The sequence below is a fragment of the Phyllopteryx taeniolatus genome, chromosome 16 (assembly GCF_024500385.1).
Source record: "Phyllopteryx taeniolatus isolate TA_2022b chromosome 16, UOR_Ptae_1.2, whole genome shotgun sequence".
Taxonomy (NCBI): Eukaryota; Metazoa; Chordata; class Actinopteri; order Syngnathiformes; family Syngnathidae; genus Phyllopteryx; species Phyllopteryx taeniolatus.
This window is the reverse complement of record NC_084517.1, coordinates 14,281,139-14,302,815: the sequence shown is the minus strand read 5'-3', so window position 1 is coordinate 14,302,815 and position 21,677 is coordinate 14,281,139. Positions and strand designations below refer to the sequence as shown.

At 39.4% G+C, this 21,677-nt stretch overlaps 2 protein-coding genes across 7 annotated transcripts; both read left to right on the top strand.

Moving 5' to 3' along the window:
* Positions 1 to 811: 811 nt before the first annotated feature.
* On the top strand, positions 812 to 1,996 carry LOC133466081 (relaxin-3-like). 2 transcript variants are annotated; one of them, XM_061749427.1, is made up of 2 exons: positions 812 to 1,291; positions 1,435 to 1,996. In XM_061749427.1, the coding sequence occupies exons 1-2, from the start codon at positions 1,132 to 1,134 to the stop codon at positions 1,704 to 1,706; spliced, it is 432 nt and encodes a 143-aa protein (XP_061605411.1). In that variant the 5' UTR covers positions 812 to 1,131; the 3' UTR covers positions 1,707 to 1,996. The 2 variants fall into 2 exon arrangements, with proteins under 2 accessions (XP_061605411.1, XP_061605410.1); XM_061749426.1 differs by having other exon boundaries at positions 1,432 to 1,996.
* A 3,890-nt stretch (positions 1,997 to 5,886) lies between these two features.
* On the top strand, positions 5,887 to 21,601 carry il12rb2l (interleukin 12 receptor, beta 2a, like). Of its 5 annotated transcripts, none has more exons than XM_061749643.1 (16): positions 5,887 to 6,078; positions 6,401 to 6,592; positions 10,410 to 10,499; positions 12,127 to 12,271; positions 13,333 to 13,484; positions 13,603 to 13,745; positions 14,812 to 14,956; positions 15,065 to 15,141; positions 17,604 to 17,838; positions 18,407 to 18,595; positions 18,723 to 18,827; positions 18,904 to 19,038; positions 20,389 to 20,568; positions 20,671 to 20,740; positions 20,829 to 20,922; positions 21,010 to 21,601. In XM_061749643.1, the coding sequence occupies exons 3-16, from the start codon at positions 10,436 to 10,438 to the stop codon at positions 21,340 to 21,342; spliced, it is 2,067 nt and encodes a 688-aa protein (XP_061605627.1). In that variant the 5' UTR covers positions 5,887 to 6,078; positions 6,401 to 6,592; positions 10,410 to 10,435; the 3' UTR covers positions 21,343 to 21,601. The 5 variants fall into 5 exon arrangements, with proteins under 5 accessions (XP_061605627.1, XP_061605626.1, XP_061605628.1 ...); XM_061749642.1 differs by having other exon boundaries at positions 5,888 to 6,078; positions 17,601 to 17,838; XM_061749644.1 differs by lacking the exon at positions 13,333 to 13,484 and having other exon boundaries at positions 5,889 to 6,078; positions 17,601 to 17,838.
* The last annotated feature ends 76 nt before the right edge of the window (positions 21,602 to 21,677 follow it).

Here is a 21,677-nt window from a genome sequence, read left to right as displayed (position 1 = left end):
GACCTGGTTGTATTAATTCACAGCAATATAAATGTGTGTGACTTTTATGACTTTTTTTTTTTTAAATGAATGTCATATTTAAAATACCATTTTGTTTCCTTGCTATTGTCATATTAATTGCAAATTCATCCAGCTATTGTAATTTTCCAAATGAATGGCCTTTGACTAGTGGCTTCACAGATAAAAGGTGTTTTATTTTTGTGCGAGTCATAACTAGACTTCTATGTTATCGGACTTGGAAAATGTCACCAGTGATGACTCTGTCCTCCCCGCTCACCTTTCCGTTAAAGAAAGGACACAAAATGTCATTATCAAAAGCACAGTGTGGGGATGTTGAAGTCATAAAAATTGTAATTTGTGGCTTAAAATGGCAGAACATATATATATTATATATATATATATATAATAGATATATTTGTGTGTGTGTGTGTGTGTGTGTGTGATATACTGTTATAGTGATGTTGGTGAGTGTAGTCATATTTTCAGGAAAACATTTATAGTGATATTTATTTGTATGTAGGTATTATATTACTACACAATTGAACAAGTTTGTATTGATTTGATACATTTACCAAATCTCTTAAATAATCCAACTTCAAGTCGTAATTGAGAGGGCTATACAGGATATGCACTCACCTGCTGCAACATTAGGTATGTCATAATCCAACGCAAGACCAGCTGCTGAGTCTGAGGGATATTTCATAGAACAATCAAAATTATATTCTTGCCAAAGATGTGACATGTTTTTTTTTATTATGCAGCTCAAACCATTTGACTTCTTCAAATGATTAGTCTCATTGTGATCCTTACAATATACCCATATTTCACAATTATGGCATGTTTTACATATGAAATTGAGGGACATTAGACATGTGCTTCCGACCTTTGGTCCGCTTTTTATTCTTCATAAAGGTCTTCGGCTGTATCTCTCTTTCGAATCTTCTATTCTTTCAGAGGATCCTGCATGCGCAATATGCATGTCCCCCTTATTGGGCTTCAGACTGCTTTATAAACCCCGCTTGGGTCACCACATAGTCATATCTGTTGCAGACAGGGAGACAGAAGCCTATAATTGCTGCACAACACAAATAATCTGCCTTTGTAGCTCTGCTTTTATTTCCTCAGGGTGCTATGTGGAAAGTTGTGCTTCTGGCTGTGTGTCTGCTGGCAAATGAAGTTCACACCATGGACAACCCATTGTATGGCGTCAAGCTCTGTGGTCGTGAGTTCATTCGAGCAGTCATCTTCACTTGTGGTGGCTCACGATGGAGACGATCGCTCAGGACTTCAGGTGAGACAGTGACTTATCTAAAGGAATAATTGGGGTTTCACATTTTTGTTTATGTATAGAATTGATATTTATTTCCAGTTCTAGTGATATGACACTTGTATAATTCTTTTGAAACTCAACTTTTGCTCATTTTACTGCAGCAGAAGACCTAATCAGCTCCCATCAAGATTCCTCAGAGGAACTGAGTCACAATCCTGTGATGGAGAGTATACGCTACAGAAACAGAGATCTGGATTTCCTATCAAGTGAAAACCAAGAGAGAATTTTCAGCCGGCCAACTCGTTCTTTTATCACAGAGGAGATTCTCGAAGCCCTGCGGAAGGCAGATCGCAAGGGCCGGGAAGTGGTTTTGGGTCTTTCCAATGCATGCTGCAAGTGGGGCTGCAGCAAGAGTGAGATCAGCTCCCTTTGCTGAGAACTGAACACAACAATCGCACAAACAGACATGCATAACAGTACATCATTGTGAAATTATCATTAATATTAAACACATCAATGTAAACGGTAATTTTTTTCTTATGAAACTTTGGCCATTTTATATCATTGTAAAAACATTAACTTAACAGTTTTATTTGTCAGATGGATGAATTCTACTAGAACTGTCATGGTACATGTTTGTTCCATATGGCATTCAATGCTTTGATAACACATTTTTGTGAACACTGTGTCCCAAAACACTTAATAAATGCTTTCTTTGTGTTACCAGCTGGTTTGAGAAGATGTGTGCAATGTAGCTAAAGATCGCTTGTACGTGGGAACACAAAACATTGCCATTGTTGCTTTACTGCATTCATTTTAATTGTATTCAAATCTTAATAACTTTAATCAACACCACCAAATTACAAATTTCACTGTGTTGCTTTCTTTTCTAAAACTATTACAAGTCCATGCATTGCCAGTGCATTGACATGAACTATTAGGTACACTTACACAATTTAATGAGTTCCAATATGTTCCAAAAGTCAAGCCTTTGCAAAGTAAAAAATTATACACAGTCAGACAGGATTTATTTGACCCTATAGTGAGAATAAGTGATACAAAATATGGATTGTTTTTGGGATTGCTGTTTGCAGTGGTACAGAAATCCAGTGCAAGATTTACTTCTTCAAACTTTATTTTAAACTTGTCTGTTTTGCTATTCTTATTATTCACTCACACACGTTTGAAATTAAGAATTAAATCAATCAATCATCATATTGAAACATCTTTATTTTCAATACTTTTGTTTACTATTTGGGCAATAGGTTCTCACCCCATCCGTCCATTTGCTATACTGCTTACACTGTTTAGGCTTGCGTCCCCCTGATCTGCTTGCCAGTCAGTCGCAGGTCCAAACAACCATTCATTCATACATTCACATCGTCGCTGAGTTGGAACTGAACCTACACAGCCTTTATTAAAGTCAGACGAATGTACCACAACACCAAAAAATAACTATATTCATTTTTTTGCAGCAATGGTTGGAGCTACAATGTTAATAAATATCATAGCACTCTCTATACAGCTACATGATACAAAAAAGCAATTGAGATTGTGCAGTAAAAGAATAAATATTGGCGAGGTACAGAAATAACAGAGGAAAACTAACAAAAAAAACGAAGTACTGTAAGTCAAAATTAGATTCTATGCGGTAACTGAGACTGAAGTTTGTGTTTCTACACAAACACATTTGAATGGGAAAACGTCTTTTCTTGAAAGATCAAAGTATATAAACCTCAAATGGCTTCATGATTGTGTTTATTCCGGTAATGTTAAACGGTAAATCACAGAAGCGTACTGCTGCCACACCCAAAATAAATAAATAAATAAATAAATAAAAAAGGTTCACTATCACGTTATAACATGAAACGTATCACGTTATAACGTGATAGTGAACCTTTTTTTTTGTGTGTGGCAGCAATACGCTTCGTAGTACATGGCTCGTCAGGATCGGTTAATATTACACTCGCATGTGAAGGGACTGACTTCCCGATATATACTGCGGTCAAGCCAGCCTCCACTCGTAAAGTAGCAGTCAAGCCAGCCGCCCCTAATTTTGTTCATACTAGGCATTACGGAAATAGGTCGCCAACTCGCGGCGAAGCCACCTTCAAAATAAAAGCTTCCCAATAATACGGACGTAAGTCCTCTTCGGTTAAGGGATGCAACCAGCAAAGTTAATTTGAATCTTGAGATACATTACATACATACATACATTTAAAAAATTACTTTATTTGATATCTTAGGAAAAATAAATGGCAATGGACTGCACTTATATAGCGCTTTATCTCCATCATCACAGTGGTCAAAGCGCTTTACAAAGACTCATATTCACACACACATTCATAAACCAATGGGCGACTGCTGCCATGCAAGGCGCTGCCATGCCCACTGGGAGCAAATTAGGGTTCAGTGTCTTGCCCAAGGAAACTCCGACATGCGGACAGTCGTAGCAGGGATTCGAACCTGTTCTACCTACTGAGCCAAAGCCACCCCAACATAATCCCATTGGTATCGCAAGACAAGTCCAGATCTGTGTGACAGACCACCAAGGACTCCGCGAAAAGAGGTTTGATGAATTTTCTCGGCGGAGCCGAGGCGTAGAGGGGGTCTGTTTTGGTGGCCTCAGTATTGCAGCTCTGCTTTTTGCAGAGCATGTGGTTCTGTTGGCTTCATCAAGCCGTGATCTCCAACTCCCACTGGAGCAGTTCGCAACCGAGTGTGAAGCTGTTAGGATGAGAATCAGCACCTCCAAATCTGAGAACATGGTCCTCAGTCGGAAAAGGGTGGCGTGCCCTCTCCAGGTCGGGGATGAGATCCTGCCCCAAGGGGAGGAGTTCAAGTACCTTGGGGTCTTGTTCAAGAGTGAGGGAAGAATGGAACTGGAAATCAACAGGCGGATCGGTGCAGTGTCTGCAGTGATGCGCATTTTGTATCGGTCCGTTGTGGTAAAGAAGGCGCTAAGCCGAAAGGCGAAGCTCTCAATTTACCGGTCGATCTACGTTCCTACCCTCACCTATGGTCACGACCTGTGGGTCGTGACCGAAAGAACAAGATCCCGGATACAGGCGGCCGAAATGAGTTTCCTCCGCAGGGTGTCCGGGCTCTCCCTTAGAGATAAGGTGAGAAGCTCGGTCATCCGGGAGGATCTCAGAGTAAGTCGCTGCTCCTCCACATCGAGAGAAGCCAGATGAGGTGGCTGGGGCATCTGATTCGGATGCCTCCCGGACGTCTCCCTGGTGAGGTGTTCCGGGAACGTCCCACCAGAAGGAGACCCCGGGGACGTCCCAGGACACGGTGGAGAGACTACGTCTCTTGGCTGGCCTGGGAACCCATCGGGATACCCCCGGAAGAGCTGGATGAAGTTGCTGGGGAGAGGGAAGTCTGGGCGTCCCTGCTAAAGCTACTGCCCACGCAACCTGACCTCAGATAAGCGGTAGAAAATGGATGGATGGATGGACATCAGATTTGGGTGGGACCACTTTTGTTGGATACCTGGGGTGGTGTAGTGTCCCCCAGAACTGGTCTGGTGTTGTGATAACTAAGAGATTTTTTTAAAGAATTTTTGAAATCCGTGATCATGACAGTGAAATATACCAATTTCAGTGGACTTTTATTTTGAAATGCCACATCAGATTTTGATGGGACCTCTTTTGTTGCAGTCCTTGGGGGGTGTAGTGTCCCCCAGAACTGGTCTGGGGTTGTGATAACTAGGAGATTTTTTTTTAAGAATTTTTGAAATCCGTGATCATGACAGTGAAATATACCAATTTCAGTGGACTTTTATTTTGAAATGGCACATCAGATTTTGATGGGACCTGTTTTGTTGCAGACCTGGGGTGGTGTAGTGTCCCCCAGAACTGGTCTGGTGTTGTGATAAGTAAGATATTTTTTTTAATGAATTATTTAAATCCGTTATCATGACAGTGAAATATACCAATTTCAGTGGACTTTTATTTTGAAATGCCACATCAGATTTTGATGGGACCTCTTTTGTTGGAGACCTGGGGTGGTGTAGTGTCCCCCAGAACTGGACCGGTGTTGCGATATCTCATTAAAAAGATTTAACAGATTTTTTCAGTCAGGGGTAATGAAAGCAACATATGCAGTTTTCAGATATTTTTATTTTGAAATACAATATCAGATCTTCATCAAACCTCTTTTCGTGGAGTGGTCTGTCATACAGATCTGGACTTGTCTTGCGATACCAATGTGATTATGTTGGGGTGGCTTTGGCTCAGTAGGTAGAACAGGTTCGAATGCCTGGTCCGACTGTTCGCATGTTCAGTGTCTTGCCCAAGGACAAGACACTGAATGTTTATGAATGTGTGTGTGAATGTGAGGCTTTGTAAAGCGCTTTGGGCACTGTGATGATGTAGATAAAGCGCTATATAAGTGGAGCCCATTACCATTTATTTGTCCTAAGATATCAAATAAAGTATTTTATTTAATGTATGTATGTAATGTATTTCAAGATTCAAATTAACTTTGCTTGTTGCATTCTTAAACCGAAGAGCACTGACGTCCGTATTATTGGGAAGCTTTTATTTTGAAGGTGGCTTCGCCGCGAGTTGGCGACCTATTACCGTAATGCCTAGTATGAACAAAATTAGGGGCGGCTGGCTTGACTGCTACTTTTCGAGTGGAAGCTGGCTTGAACGCAGTCGCTATATGTACATCCACGTGATCGATGTGGCAATGGAAATACCTAGGGGCGTGGCCTGTTGCGCTGCTATTTCCGGTTAAAGTGATCGCAAATCACACGGAAATTAAGTTCTCCACACTACTGCGTTCTCAGTGGGAATGAGGTAACGAACTGTTTATTGTACTGTATTCAATGTCGTGTATGCTGTTGTTACACTGAAGCTTCCAAAGTAATGCTGTTGTAACCGAAAGTCTCGGTCCAGGAAGTTCTGTTTGTTTGGTTTGCATTCCCGTCAAATACGCAAGGTGACGTCAAGTGGGGATGAGGTCACATTTGCGACGGATGTGCTGTGTAAATATCATCAATATCATTATCATACTTGAGCCACGCGAATTTGTTTGAATACTGAAATAATGATGCACAGGAGCTGCTGAGGCAGTTCTACACAGCGGTCATCGAATCAGTCCTGTGTTCTTCCATCACAGTCTGGTTTGGTGCGGCTACAAAAAAGGACAAACTCCGACTCCAACGGACAATCAAAACTGCTGAAAAGATTGTCGGTACCCCCTTACCCACCCCTGTGGACTTGCACGCTGCCAGAACTAAGACAAAAGCGTGCAAAATCCTCTCGGACCCTCCACATTCCGGTCACCGGCTCTTCCAGCTCCTTCCCTCAGGTAGGCGCTACCGATCAATGCAAACTAGAACTAGCAGACATTCCAACAGCTTCTTCCCTCTTGCAATCAACTTCTTAAACAGCTAACCTACAATTCCATTCCAACATGCTGCCAATTATTTTGTCTTGAGTTTGTTGTCACATTTCTGTCGGGCCGATTATACATTACTCGTGCAGTCACTGTCTCACTGTGTCACTTGCACACTGATTGAGGAGTACCTGCAACATTTGCACAATCAACATTGTCCCAGATTATCGGGCTACTAGTCAATTTAAACTGCATACACTCCTTGAAGTCTCGACGCCCTTTGCACAATCGTCATTGCACCGGACTATTGCTGTATTAGTCATTCACACTGCTTTAAGTGCTAGAGGACGCTGCATCTTTTTGCACAAATGTCCAAAATATATATATATATATATATATATATATATATATATATATATATATATATATATATTGTACCGGCATTACCAGATAACTAGCAAGCCTTTATTGCTCAGTGACTGTTTTTCTCAATGTCTTTATGTCTCAAGTGTTCTCTGTCAATTGACTGTCTGTTGTTGTTCTAGAGCAGCTCCAACTACCGGAGACAAATTCCTTGTATGTTTTTTTGGACATACTTGGCAAATAAAGATGATTCTGTTTCTGATCTCATCTCAATTTGCTCACAAATTAATTTACCTCGTTCAAAATCTGGGCCTGTTTAATTAATTAACATGAAAGCTGATAAGTTTGCTGGAAGCCATGACATTCTGTTGTATGAATGGCAACAGGTGGACGCACAGGTTTATTCTACGCCTAGTGGAATAGGATTTAATTGTTCTACCTGTCACTATATGTCGTTGGTATGGATAGATAAACAAAGATGTCTTTGTTATTAATAAATAATCATTTTCTGACAAGTTAATTCAGATTGGATAATTTCCAGTGGCACCTCTAATGATTTCTTATGGCACACTCGTTGGGAATCACTGCCTTAGTGTACTATTATACTGTAACTATTTCACATTCTTCCGGGAAAAATAGCCATGGGATATTGTCAAGTGGGTGGCCGACCTACGTGAAGCGATGGATGTAATGGAACAGAGATAGTAATTGCCTTATGTAGCTGGGATCATATGGTTGAGCTTAGCCCCAGTCTGCAATTTCTAGTTTAACCACCAAGGGTCGCCAAACCAAATTGAGATCATAATAAGTGTCAGCCCCAGTTTGCAATCCCTGGTTTAACCACAAGAGGTCGCCAAACCAAAGTAGAATTATGAGTTGCCAGTTCAAGCAAAGAAGTTAAATGTCCTAAACCTATTAAACCCCGTATTATGGTAAACAAACACATACTAAAGTCAACCACTTATAACAATTGTTTGATTTATATCCTTGAGATGATTTTGATGTTCTCTTTAATGTTATAAACTTGGATGTACAATTAGGAATCATTGAGAAAAAGTACATCAGGCCTGGATAGGCTGTTATATACTATTCTTACTTTTGAAATACTAAAGGGAAAAATGCTTTGTAACGGCTTTTGTGTAAGAACTGTAACCTGTGTGGAGTTGTCTCTCTCAGACAAAAATAACACATGATATATCACATAAGGATGATTGCACCCGTTGAATGCATGAGAGAATTGTATTCACATGGAAGTATATACATTTATTTGGAATTGACAATATACTCATGTACTGCTGAATTGCTTAGAAATCAACATGATGTGATGAAATGTATTGGTTGAAATCAAGACATATGAAATATGCTTGGAAATGGATATATTTACCAAAAAGAAGCCTATTTGAGTGAGCAAATAAGAGGTCAGGTCAGGATAACGCTGACGCCACTTTGAGGGAAAAACAGGTGATTCCTGCTCAGGTCAGAATAAGGACACGCTGAGAGTAAAAATAGGAGGTCAGGTCAGGACAACGCTGATGTCATTCTGAGTGGTAAACAAGAAACGGGTGTTTCAGGACAGCGCAAGCAAAAGGAGTATTTTTAGAAAAAGGGAGTTTCGGGAAAACCAAGGTTTTAAAAGCCTCAAGCGAGGGAAGAGCGAGGCTTCCTATCCTGACCTAGGACGGGGAGACGCAAGCTCTTTTCTTTCGCAATACTAAGGGACATGCTGGCAGGAGGGATATATCAAGCTACTTGGATAGCGATTCATTTTTGAATATTCCTCCTTAATTGGGTAAGGCTACAATATTATTATAATAAGGTAACTAATAGAACCGCTATTGATATTGCGTGGATAAGGGAAGAGAGCTAGTCAGCTGTTCAGGGTTTCTTATATTCCAAATTATCTTATTATTAATTGGCATCACGGCTCCGTAGGACTTGATCACTCCTTAAGGCTCACTCAAAAGGCAATACTTGTTTTATGATATATTATTTTTAACTACTTTTATTTCTTTTCAATTTTTGTTATTTCATTATTGATTTTTTATATTATAAACCCTTTCTGTCATATTATCATTTTAACCTTAAGTAATCACTGAAATAAATACCTTGCTTTAATTCTATTCTATCTTTGTCATTCTTATAAAGAGAAGTTATCTCATTTTTAACACTCAACCTCTTATAAGTGATTGAACGTCGACGATACCAATAACATCGGGTAGTAACACCATCCCAAAAAATTAACTCATTTATATTACTTCGGCTTAACAATAAAACAAATCCGTACGGTTCTAACAAGGGCTGTTAAACTTACTAGGTCTTTAACAAATGCAATCGATTTTAGAGATGAAGCTGCTGTAAAAACGGAGTATTTACTATATTACCCTTTCACTCGGTATGGTTACTCATCAAGGGGTGATAAGTGAAGGCAGACCGGATTGGCTCTGTAAAACTAAAGGCAGTTAGCACACCTAGGCGAATTCATCTCGACACCGGCTTAACAGCTCCTCATCTCCTTGCTCATACGGCGTTAGAGCCGGTAAAGGAAAAAGGGGGGAGTTTGACCCTTTAAACGGAGAGTCGGTCAGGACATTTCTCCCGATTAGTCCTGCGGATAAGCGAAATCTGACAATATACAGTGAAACCGTGTGGTGGACTCATTGCTATATAGGGTGTCCACAAGTCTCTTTACATTAAAAAAAAGATATTAAAACATTAATTTGATGAGATGTCCAACAGATTATTATTTTTTTTTATATGCAGTGGTAATCATTATTTTAATCATATTACATTTGTGTATGTTGGTGGGTTCTTATATCAAACATTCCCAGATGTGGATTGGAAGGGATGGTCCAATTCCCTGGCCACTTCCTTCATCTGACATCACTCACTGGACTTTATTGGGTTATATTAAAGATATCTAGTATCTAACAATGATATGGGACACAAGTGATATGAAGCAAAAGATCACTGATGCTTTGCAGTGCTAAAACGAACATTGCAAAAAATCAAGTACCATCGTGATGTCTTTTTAAAATTGTTTTTAAAATTAATTTCCACGGATTTGTCTATTCAATTGCTTTTGTAATAAATATTTTAAATTGTAAAGAGACTTTATAGACACCGTGTGTTATGGAGTGAACTACAGGCAGACCTGTCTCTCACATGAATTGTAACATTTATTGTCTAATACGCTACTACTAATACTAATACACTTTACCACAATGCACATTCTCTTGGTTTGACAACTCATACCAGATCTGTGCAAGCTCAGAGAAGTCAATGGTACCTCTGGAGATCTGGTTAACATAATACATCCTTTTGGCACAAGAAAGCTAGGCTCAGTACGTAAAATCAGTGACGCTTTTCACAAGCATTAAATATTGATTTGATCTGTAACAACACACTCTCTGTGTGTTCACATTTACAGGCACAATACGGCTGGCTCCAAATGTAATGGCCCAAGGATGGATTCTCTCAATCTTGATAGTCAGCATGGTCATTTCTTATGCTGCTGCAGGTATGCTCTTTTTTTGATTTATCAATTTCTGGTTTCTTTTACATCACTGCAGTAATGAAAATAGACATTACATTTTAAATAAGATTAAACTAACAAAAACTCACCGCTACAATGGGAAGTTAACTACATTTCCATAATCCACGATGTGGAAAATGAGCTTCATGAGCCTAGTCTTTGTGTTGCACAAGAACTAGAGTTTTAGTATTGGTTGGTGGGCTTATTTAGAGATTTGTAGGCTTTAAGGCTTTTTAGGGGACAAGCATACATACTGTAAAATTCTAACCCATAGAACATTATTGTAGACTATAATTTTTTTTATAGTTAGTTAATATTTTTAAGCAATCTTTCCAAATATTTTAATCATATTTCCTTATAATGCATTCATACTAGTACAATATACTTTAAAAACAATATACCGTATTTTCACGACAATAAGGCGCACTTAAAAGTCTTACATTTTCTCCAAAATGGACGGGGCGCCTTATAATGCGGCACATCTTATGTGTGCACCGAGTTCCAACATCTATAAATGTTGTGTGATGAGCGCTACACTTGACTTTTTATTTATTTTTTTATTTGTTATTTATTATTATTTATTTTTTTTATTTAAAATTTTTTTTGCATTTCCTGCCGACACCCTGCTTACACAGAGGAAAAGCGAACGTGACTGAGGACAGGGGAAGGGTGCGTGAAGTAGGATGCTAAAGCCCAACCCCCAGTAGGTATATAGCGGCGTTTTTTAAAAAATTTTTTTTGTTTTAACCGCTTGACTGACTGGGAGCATTTCCGGGGTGTGCATTGGGCAAAACAATGTCGGTTTGGCTAAGGACCCCCGAAAATGTGACCTACGAAGAGACACGCTTACGAAGCACAGTTTAAACTGCAAGCTATCAGTTACGCGGAGGAACATGGGTATCGAGCAGCCGCGAGAGAATTCAAGGTCAACGAATCCATAGTTCGCAAGTGGAGGAAGCAGGAAAACGAGCTTCGCCAAGTCAAGAAGACGAAGCTGAGTTTCTGCGGGGAAAAAAAAGAAAAACAAAACGCGGAAACAAGGCGAGGTGGCCCGAGTTGGAAGACCCACTCGAGCAAAGGATTAATGAGCAAAGAACAGCCGGGAGAAGCGTCTCTATAGTCACCATTCAACTGAGTGCAATAACTCGGGGCTTGCCATCATTCATGAAGATTGATAAAAAAAAATAATAATAATAATAATTAAAAAAAAGTTAAATACTTCAATAAAGTACAACCGAACTCAGTTTTGCTCCCGCTGCCTTTTTAAAAACATACACTAGCATGCATGCTAGTGTATGTTTTAGTGTGCATGCATGCTACCGTATGTTTTAAGATAGCGAATGTTTTACCATGCCCGCGCCCAATAATACGGTGCGCCTTGTGTATGTGTTAACTACAGAAATAGACCCCGTAACTGAGACTGCACCTTTTAATACGGTGCGCCCTATGGTCGTGAAAATACGGTATACTGTTTGAATTAACCTTGCTGATTCCTCTCTTATATTGAGGCTCATGGGATCTGTTTTGATTCGGGTTTACATTACCAAATATGGTTCTTTGCCCAATAAAGGGCTGCACATTTGAAAATAGCATGTTTTTTTATTTACTCTAGATCCTCCAGATCCCCCTTCCAAACCTGAGTGCCACATTCCATGTGATGACAGCTGTGGGGTTGATATTCACTGTAGCTGGAATCACAGATTTGATCCTCAGATCCTCACAGACTACAGTCTACAATGGGAAACAGCAGACAGCATGTGAGCGCAACATGATACTGATCAGTAAATGACAGAGGTGGGTAGAGTAGCCAAAAAATGGACTCGAGTAAGAGTACTGTTACTTTCGAATAATATGACTCAAGTTAACTTAAAAAGTAGTCCTCCAAATAATTACGTGAATAAACCTAAATACTCGGTTGGAGGAGGAGGGGACGACGACGACGACTTACTGCGTTCTGAGTAACTTCTGATTTATTATTTTTTTGTCATGGCCGAAACGTTAAATAAACAAAAACAGAGAACAGGAATGCCTAACTACAGCTATTGCCTAACAATATCACTTTAACTAAAACGGTAAATCAATCTTTATAAAATAACATAAATTCAGCCATAAGAAATTGTCTTGAATTACTTTCTTTGTTTAGACTCATGAAACTAGACAATGGGCTCACCAGGCAGAGATTTCATAAAAAACAGCAATGTGTTTTCTCAGATTCAAGTGGAGTTCTTATAGGCTGAAATATAGACATTTTTAGGAAGAAACAGATGACGGCATGACAGAGCTGTTCTTTTTCGTAGTCGGTCCATCGATTTAAAAAAATAAAAATTTATACCGCTTAACTCAGGTTGCGGTTGAGCTGGAACCTATCTATGAGGTAAATATTTTTCTGCCGTATACATGTCACTCTCTGTGTGAGTCCACGGCACGGAGACTGTGCGGTCATGTGACTGCATGGTTCAGTTTGATTGGAGAAATGGAGTCAAATGTGACTGGTTGTTAGGCTGGATTGGTTAAGAGTCATGTTACATAAGCTGCTCTGACGAACCAAAATATATTACACAAGCAATAATAAATACCTGTAGATAAAATATACAAGTAGTGAGCAGAATGTAGCTCAAGGTAATGGAGTAAAAGTAGCATTTCTTTTGACCAAAAATACCCAAGTTAAAAGTATGTTGCATTAAAACTGCTCTGACAAGTACAAGTTATCCAAAAAGTTAAATAAAAGTAACCGAGTAAATGTAGCTTGTTACTACCCACCTCTTGTAAACAAACATCACAACTCGAGTTACCAAATCTCCTCTCGCTTCCTCTCCAGAGAGGGCAGTGTGAATACTGGGACAAGTTTGAGAGGGGTCATCGCCCGTAAACACTTTTCCATGAACAGTGAACTTCATGTTTGGGTTCTGGCTGAAAGCAAACACGGTTCCGCCAAATCCCAAGTGGTTGTGTTCAACACAGGAGACCTTAGTGAGTCCTGGACATATTGCTCACATATACAAACATCCACTATGATAATGAGAGTGGAAACTTGAATAATTACACTATTTATTTTATGCTAACATATTTCTGTTACCTCTGCCTTTAGCAAAGCCATCACCTCCTATAATTACACGGAGTTATGAAGATCCTTTGGAAATATCATGGAGTTCCATCTGTAATGAGCCGCACCTCTCTTTGGGGTCGTGTGATGTGCGATTTCGGACTCAAGCAGAAAAACTATGGCATGAGGTATTAAGAAAGCGTGGTTCATTCTGTCCTTTCCATAGAGCATTTGACATGGTGAAGGCAACTTTGACTGTATATGTAAAAGTAATGTAGCTAATAGACGAACCCAAACAAGAAATGTATGGTTGTATATGGACATTTTCAGAGTGTGAGAAGCACCAGAGGACTTAAAGTCCCTTTTAAGTGAAAATAAATATCCTCTAAATTTGAATGATTAAAACAAATCTATATAAAATGAGGCTTCAAAATCATGGGGAAAAAGGCAGTTCTCGGGGCTCTCAGACGCTGTGGGCGTGTCAACTAAATGCGCTGAAACCACACCGCGGTCAAGTGTTAACTACCACTAGTCCTGGAAAAAGGGACGGTTCTTATAGCATCTTTCTTATGCCTACACATTCCTACCTGTATGAGTCGTAAAAATCCACTTACACATACAGTGGGTACGGAAAGTAGTATTCAGACCCCCTTAAATTTTTCACTCTTTTTTTTATATTGCAGCCATTTTCTAAAATCATTTAAGTAAATTTTTTTCCACATGCGTGCATTCATGGCCGACAACAAGGCGCGCTAATGCAGCCACGCCAGCCCGAAGCTCCGGTCCACACACTGGGTGTCAAGTCTGACTGTTTAAAAAAAAAAAAAAAATGCAGCTTCCTCGCTATTCTGCCTCTCTGCGTGACTTGCGTGCTCTCATGGCTGACAACAAGGGGCTCCAAAGCGGCTACGTCAGTGGACTATCCGAGGGGAAGCTTCTTGGGGTGCAGGCGTAGATAGCTAGCTAGTCGCAATTGTGCTGGATAATCACTGATGAGAACCTGCAAAGTTGACTTCGGTGATAGTAAAAGCAAATTGGATTGATTTTTTTTCTTTTTCTTTTAGTTCCTACTAAGACAGATAAAAAGATTCTGGGGCAAGTAAAAAAGGAAAAAAAATAAAGTATGACCACAATTAGTTTAAGTTTTAGTTGTGGTGAACTCAACTCTTTCTCACACTTAAAAACCATGCTATAATATCTAATTCGTTGATCTCCCATTGTGTCTTCACTCAGTGTGTTTTACTTTTGGTTTAGGATGAAATTGGAGCTCAAGTCAGCTATGAATTTAGTGGTCCCGTCCAAGCTGGTGTAGTCTATGAATTTCAGGTACGCTGTTCCTGTGCCACTGGCTTGATCAGCGACTGGAGTGCAACCCACAGAATAAGGAGTTCTGAGGCAGGTAAGATTTCTTTTAAGAGGCAATGTAGAAATAAGTTCAAAAGTGAGGATCAACACCTATTAAAAAATGGTAGTAGACTAATGTTTGGAGCGAAACTTGTTTTTTCAGCCCCTACTGGACAGATGGATGTATGGAAGGATTGTGGCGTGCCTGCCACCAATGCTGATTGTGTTATGACCTGGAAGGTAGACAACACACAATTTTTTATTTTAAGTTTGACCAAACCAATGATTGTCTTTTTATAACAGAACAGAAAATACAATTAGATCCAGTCGTATTTGGGTAATGACCATTTTGCGTTGAATACACCACCACAATGAATGTGACAGACAGCAATCAAGATACAATTTTAGTGTAGACTTGCAGCTTTAATTCAAAATGTTTCACAAAAAAGATGACCTATACCATCAAGCAGCTGTGGCTGGTGAGTTTCGGACCTGGGCCTTCAGTGACCTAATCCACCTCTTAATAATACCATCACGTAAAATAATGTACGAAAACACTATATAACTATGTGTGTAGGCTTTACACGATCAGGATTTTTGGGACCGATCACCGAGTTTAAAAAAACGATAACCGATCACATGATGGAGGAATGTGTCTATTTAAATGACCTATTCATTTACTGTATATACATGTGTACTTAATTGCTAAAAAAATTATATTTACAATAAATGTATCTTTGTTCCTCTGTTTATGCCAGTGAGGCATAGTGACAGACAGAACAAATGAATGGTCTTCTATTAGATGGCAGGAAGTAAATACAGTAATTCATGTATCCACTTTTTGTGACATTTTTATTTGTTGGTGTGCCGTGAGATTTTTCTATTGTATAATATGTTCCTTGGCTCCATAAAGGTTGGAAATCACTGCTCTAGTCAGGTCATGTATTCTAATCAGTCAGGTCAAACCAACATTACAACATGACAGAAACAATGGGTGCTAACTTACTGTAATTAAATGACTTTATTTTTAATTAAATTACTTCACCCACACCGAAACTTTAGAGCATAATTCGACAGAACGGCGGCATGTTTACGTACAACCGTTGGTGCTAGCAGTAGCGTGCTGGGCTACATAACGTTTTTGTTGCCTGCTTGCGAGCCGTATCGTATTAAAAGTACGTGAACATACTTGAAGCAATCTATTATTGTTGTCGTCGCCATGGTAACGAGTGTATCTGGTCGCGTTTGCGTTGACACGATGAAGCCCAGCGATCGAAAAAACGGGATGTGGTGGTATCGGAATGCAAGATTTTATTGCAGTAGTTTGACATAGTGCAATCGTGAAAGCGCAGATTTGTCTTGTAGTCTGATCGGGCATTACGTGTTGTCTGTCTCAGACGTGTTGTTTGTTCCACACCGCCGACATGTTTTTTTTTTTAATTTTTTTTTATTAGCCGTCAGATATTTACAGGACTATGCCAAAAGACACGCGACAAGGCTACAAATAAGCTAGCTTTTGAATTCAAATATACTGTGCATGATGGCGAAGCGGAGTAAATGTCTTTTGCGGAGCCGATCAATCACGTCATTGATCGGATCGGCGAATTATGACATTAAAGCCGATCAGCCGATCAGGATAAAATGCATAAAATGCTGATTGGCCGATACCGATAAGGCCGATAAAATCGGTGTAAAGTCTATATATGTGGCATTACGGAAGAGACAGTGGTGTTTTGTATATTTGAGGGTGAATACCATTATTACTAAACCAAGAAACAGTTACCTTTATCTTCCAATATATCATCTCCAAACCTCTATAAAGGTTGTAGTGTGTACACTACAATATAGCGCTTCACAATCAATATCTAATAACATTATAAAAACACAAAAACTTTCAATAAAATACGTCATACTCACCCGAGATGCTGATGGAGATCCAGAGACCTCCTTTCTTTCCTCCTGCCTGTCTGTGGAAGCTAGCTGTTGTGCCACATACTCTGAAAGTGCTCCAAAAACCATTTTCCGAATTGAAACAAGACAGACGGCAACTATGTTAGTTGACATAGCCTCACAAAGTTGAGTTTTTCTTGAAAAGTACACCTGGAAAATTAATTTTTAATCATGCCTATCCTCCCTAGTAAATCAATCTCATCCGCATATTCAGCTAACTAATCAGAGGGGTAAAGAGGCTATTTAGTTGAACCAATCAGAGGATGGAAAATGCCGTCGGCCGTGCTGTCACTCAGCCTTCGGGAAGAAAAAAGAAATGACAATTTCAACGGTCTTTGTGTGTGTGTTTGACGCCTGCACTCGGGATTCTGAAGGCCTTGGGCAGATTACTTTTATATGGCAACACATAGAAGCTGAAACCTGATTGGAAAAAAAAAATCTATATACACTGTATCTAGGCATCAAAGACACACTATGAAATGAAGACAACAGGCTTGGAAATAAATTGATATATGTATTATGTATGTATGTTTTGTTATATAGACAATAATAAATATTAATAATTAATAATTTAATTACATTGTGGTCAGTGCTTTTGATAATGTTTAGGCCAGCAGAGAAGGCTCTGAAGGACTGCTCACCACTGCCATTAAGGAATTACAGCCATTTTATGCAGAATATCTCTCAAATCCAAGTGTCTTGAGTCATGCCCCACAATCCTTTTTTCCCCACCTTTTGTTCCCTTCCAGAAGCTTCCTACATCTCAGGCTCATGGACACATTCTGGGATATGAAGTTACGCTGTTTTCCAAACACACCACGACTGTATTAGTGAATATTTCCGTAGCTGAGCCAAGGGGCTTGTTGATGTGTGATGAGCTGAAGTGCTACCTCAACTCCTCTTTAAAGAGTGTGTCATCAGCCAGTGTATCAGCGTACAACGCCCGTGGTGCTACAGTGCCCTCTTACCTTGCAATTCCAACGCCAGGTATCAATAGTCGAGATTGAAGTTTCTTGATTTTGAGCTCTAGTGACAGTGGGAAAAAAAACATCACATAGGTTGGACAAATACAAGGAAAATTGCAGTACTCTCTCAAGTGTCCAATGTCTTATCAATTTTTCTTCCAATGGCAAATGTAGAGAGTACAAAATATCTGTGTGATTCGTTATTACGACTTCACAAATTAATACATTACAGGATGGCCGGGGAACAGAATCACAGATCAATAAAATTACTATTTTAGATGTCATATTCCTGATTGTGTAACATATTTGTGTGGCCACTTTTTGCTTGGCCAAATCCAATTATTAATAATAATAACATCCAACATCACTTCTTCTTGGCAACTTGGGTCAGGGTGCTGCTACTGTACTGTAAAATAATACACAAGTTTGGAGTTTCACTCTTTGTGTTCTAAAGTTGGATTATGCAGTAATGACATTGGTAGTGTATTTTCAAACTCCTTGATTTATATGGACTATGCGTTTTATTTCTTATACTTTTGCCCGAAGGTCCAGTTGAAATACTGTAGCTAATACATTGCTCTTATGGTTAGGTAAAGTGAGAAGTGAGCACTCCATTGATGTCAGGATGAATACGGAGAACCTCACCGTCTCATGGGAGCTCCCCGACACCAAATCATTCAAGGAATATGTGGTCCAATACAAACAAGCAGGACGTCTTCTGGGGAAAGGATTTAACTGGATCAGAGTGAATAAAAGCTGTACTACAGTGACCTTTAAAGGTTTGTTTTATTTTTGTAGTTTGACAGTAATTAAATTGATAGGTAAATTGGAACATAGTCATGTGAATTTAAAAAGTAGAAACTTTTCAAAACTGCTGTTTCATCTTTGCTGAATTTCCCCTTCCAGCTCATTTTGAAAGGTACAGGCCCTACCAAGTGTCACTATTTACTGTTACACTCGATCAACAAAGCCATCACTTTTCATCCGTTATTGGTTATTCTTGTCACGGAAGTAGGTATCCATACAGTCAGTTATTATTCTTTTCCAAAAATATTCGCGATTGATTTTGTCATTTTGCTTTTTTCAGTTCCCGCAAAAGTGCGTTCATTTAAAGTCATTTCCATTGCTGCGACACATGCAACCCTGTTCTGGGAGCCTGTTCTGCTGACCATGCAGAACGGGCTGATCCTCTACTACGAAATAGGTGTTCACGGACAAATGGGTAAACAGCAAACATATACATACTGTTGGTTGATACAAAAGAAATTTCTTCAAACCAAGCTTTGTCACAAACAAATTTGTCGCAGATACTGTAGATGTCGACACAAAGTTGTTGGTAATCTTCTGATAAAGAGAGAAAACCCCACAATGGTCACTGAAATAACTTGACAAATAAGATGTACTGAAAATAAACATATCAGGCATACTGCTTTAGCTTTCTGTGCAATGAAAGTTCAAGACTATAAATATTTTCAAAAGCGGAATGTGCTGCTCAGTGTCAGAAAGCTTGGTCTCAACTGCAGGTCATGGTCCACCAACAGGATAATGTCCCAAAACACCCAAGAATGGCTAAGAACAAAACATTGGTCTATTCTGAAGCGCTCCAATCCAAATCCTAAGGAACATTCAATGAAGGAGCTGAAACATTCAATCTGGAGAATACACTCTTCAAATCTAAGAAGACAGGAGCGGTTTGCTCTCAAGGAGTAGGTCAAAATACCTGCTGATATGTGCTGAGGTCTCATAGAGTCACAGAAATTGTTTGATTGCCTCAAACAAAATGTTCAAGTCCCAGTAAAAATGAATGTCTTCCAAATTTTGACACACCACAGGGAAGTATTTTTTTAATAACCCTGTCAGAATTGAATGATTAAAAAATAAAGAAAATCAAGCCATTCTCTCCGATATCAAATGCTGTGGGCGTGTCCGCTTAATGTGCCAAAACCATGCCCTCCTTAACTGCCAACTGTCAATCAAATAACTTTGTCTAGCATCTTCCTTATGCCTAAACATCCCTACATGTTTGAGCTGCAAAATCCCCAGGTGTCTGGAATATATCCCACCAGGTTGTCGCGTCGGAGAGCAAACAGGGGCTCCTCTCGGTAGGCGGACGGGCAGCTGCCTCGCCTCCTTGCTTGGGAATTTAAATAATGACACTGAGCTGTTCTGGGGTGTAGGCATAGTTAGCTAGCTTACTGCATGCTGTAGTGGTTGAAATTAGTCTAGTAGTAATAACAAAGTACAGGTCACTCCCAGTTGCGCTGGATAACCACTGATGTGAAAGAAGTTGTTGAAGGTATTATATTGTGGGAAGGGGGGCCTCATGCCGGATCACAAGTGCGTCACATGCACTGTTTTAGCTATGCCCCAAATAAATCAAGAAAACTGAAATGGTGAAAAGCAGTTCAACGGTGACCAGTGATCATTGAGTTTTTTCTTTCTGCAACTAAAGAAGACCAACAATTTTGCCCTTGTAATGTACAGTAGACGTTAGTTACTTAGTCATTGTAAAATGTGTGTTTGCTATACTTAAATGACCTCACTCAAAGCAATATTGCAATCTTCCCTACAGCAGTGTACAATGTGAGCGCCTCCCCTCAGGATGAAAATAAGACTTTTGAGCTGCTGAATCTCAGTGCAGATCAGGAGTATGAAGTGTGGATCAAGGCTGTGACCGAAGCTGGGCCGGGAGACAATGTCACTATCAGTTTCATCACAAACCAACAACAGCATCTTCAGTTAAAATTAAAATGTAACTATTTTTTTCAGACTTATTCACATGATAAATATCATTTTATCAGATATGACACATCAGGTTGTTGATGTTATATGTCTCGCTATCTCTATTTTTCAGCACATTTATTATCACTCCTGGTCCTACTATGTCTCCCAGTCATAATATGCTGTCTTTTGGTTTTACTCAGGTGAGATAATACATTTTGTGTGATATAGACAAGCATGCAATGGTTTTGGCTGTTTCAACATCACTAACAAAACATGCTTGTATGTCAGTTTTCATAAAGGAACACACAAGGCATGTTTGTGTATAAATGAGAAGATACCAGATCCACACAATAGCACCATCTACCAAATGATGAAGTATCAGGTGAGTTTAATTCTGTTACTGTAAATGCTGTGTTGTATCATCATTTTAATGGAAAATGTCTTAGTTCTTTGTGTGATATCATTGTAGGTGAATGAGCCAGTGGCTTGGATTTGCATCCCAATCTATGAACCACACCCCACCATGTCCACGTTAGAGGTAGTGGAAATCCTGCACCCGCTATGTGAGCAAAACTGCTTCCCTGAAGACCAAACAAGACCAGCAGCTTCCTTAGAGGGATGTACAAGCAAACATAGATATGGTAAAGGAGAGTACAGCAAAATGGTTGACTCTGAGGAGGAAAAGGACATGAGCGAGGTGGCAGGCAGGGATGATTGTTGGAGCTCGTCAGAAGAAGAACAAGACACATCAGGATATGAACAGCACTTCATACCAACTCCTGCGGAAATACTGAATGCTTGATACAGTGTATTTACAGTAATATAGTATTAGCTGAGTCAGTCATTACTATTTTTTTTTCACTCAACCCACTATAAATGTATACAAATAAGAAAATATGTGATTGAAAGCACATTCTAAGAGCTGCATAATGTATTTTGTTGGACAGGCCAGTTTATACAGAGTATTTTTTTTGTTTACAGTGTACTTTTTATATTTTCTTGATAGAAATTGTCATTTCAAAAGCGTACATCTATTGATGAAATAAACATTTTCGAAGCAATAGCTGCAGTAAAATTCTTTTAATTAAACTTTGTATGATTAGTGTGGAAAGGCAGTGATTCTGAAAGTGTGGTACT